This window comes from Vitis vinifera, chromosome 16 (genome assembly GCF_030704535.1).
Source record: "Vitis vinifera cultivar Pinot Noir 40024 chromosome 16, ASM3070453v1".
In the NCBI taxonomy this organism is placed as follows: Eukaryota; Viridiplantae; Streptophyta; class Magnoliopsida; order Vitales; family Vitaceae; genus Vitis; species Vitis vinifera.
The window spans coordinates 23,554,522-23,555,928 of record NC_081820.1 but is presented as its reverse complement, the minus strand read 5'-3'; the positions used below and the strand labels follow the sequence as shown (position 1 = coordinate 23,555,928).

The window sequence follows — 1,407 nt, the reverse complement described above, 5'->3', positions numbered from 1 at the left end:
ATGAGAAAGTTTTGTTGAAAAGTTTGAATGTATTAGTATTTTGAACTCAAAAGTTTTTATGAAAATAAATATATGTTACATCTCCTATTTGCAAGCATGATTGAAATTGTTTGATCTATGAAACTGTATTAATGTTCCTTATTGAACTTTGAGTTCATCCCCCTTTGTTAATAATCTTTCAGGTAACCTCAGTTCGGGCGAGGAGTGACTGTTATGAGGGAAATTTGGTTTTATTAGGACATTTGTTTAAACTCTCTTCATTTTGGACTTTGTTTAAATGTTAAAACTTAATTCTTGTTTGAATTATTTTGAGTTTAAGGTTATTTGGACAATAACATTTTGGTTAATGTATTAGTTTTTTTTAAAGTTGATACTTGGAGATTTTAGAATTTGTTCATACTATTCTGAATAGGAATTTGGTAATTGGTAAATTTTTCAGTTACAATACAAATGTTTGTGTCGTTCCACTTTGAGCCTTTGGGCTTGAGGTGTAAAATGACCGTCATGCCCTTGGAGTGGGTTTTGGGGCGTGACATGTAGTATGAAACTTTAGTCGCAGTTCAGATCATCGATCTCTCTCTCCATCAAATTAACTCCCATGGTGCAATTCATTTGCGCTGATTTCCTCTTTTTTATCAGCTTCATCACCTGCACCCTTCCATTCAATCTACCATGGCTGGTCAGCATCAAACGCCCAGAGTTTAGATCACTGCCCAAGTTTGAGTTGCTGGATACATTGTTCGAACTCACATCCACCATCACATCGATCTTTCTGGTCGATCTAGCCCGGGCTCGAGCCCTAGCAATAAAGACCTCTCCCACTGTATTCCCTCCATAAGCGAACGTTACCGTGCTGTTCTCAAAGCTGAAGTTACCAAAATTGGTGTTCTCGACAGTAACTTCAGCATGGATCCTCATGCCAAATGAGGTAGTGGATGTGTTCGAGCTATAGACGATGTCCTCTACTACAGTATTGCGCAACCTGAACTTAGGGTTCTTGATGCGCATCACAGTTAGTGCAATTGCGGTTATGACTATGGTCTGGAACACGACGAAAGCAGCAGCATATAATGAGTATTTCATGATTTTCTTGCGGCGAAGGGTTTGAGACTGCACCTGAGGATTAACACGTTCGTTATTGCTTGCCATTTTTTTGGTTTGCATTGTAGCGATTGCAGAGGAGAAGATGATTGGAGATGAAGAACCCTAATAAGCTTTCTATGGTTAAGGACAGTGATGAAGAAGACCTAATTCCTATAATGAGCTGTGTACTATATGTTACCTTGTTTCAGTTGGGGGCCCTCCTATTTTGTGGGACACGGCTCCTAATAAAGGTTTCTTGATAATGTGTTTTGCTTCTAAACCCTAGTTAATATGCCCAAAGTAAACTTTGTCCACTAGGTTTAA

The 1,407-nt window shown here is 38.5% G+C and overlaps 1 protein-coding gene across 1 annotated transcript; it reads right to left on the bottom strand.

Moving 5' to 3' along the window:
- Positions 1 to 549: 549 nt before the first annotated feature.
- On the bottom strand, positions 550 to 1,149 carry LOC104882210 (late embryogenesis abundant protein At1g64065-like). Its single transcript, XM_010664483.1, has one exon. It carries the CDS (start codon positions 1,147 to 1,149, stop codon positions 550 to 552), a length of 600 nt encoding a protein of 199 aa, XP_010662785.1.
- Positions 1,150 to 1,407: the final 258 nt, after the last annotated feature.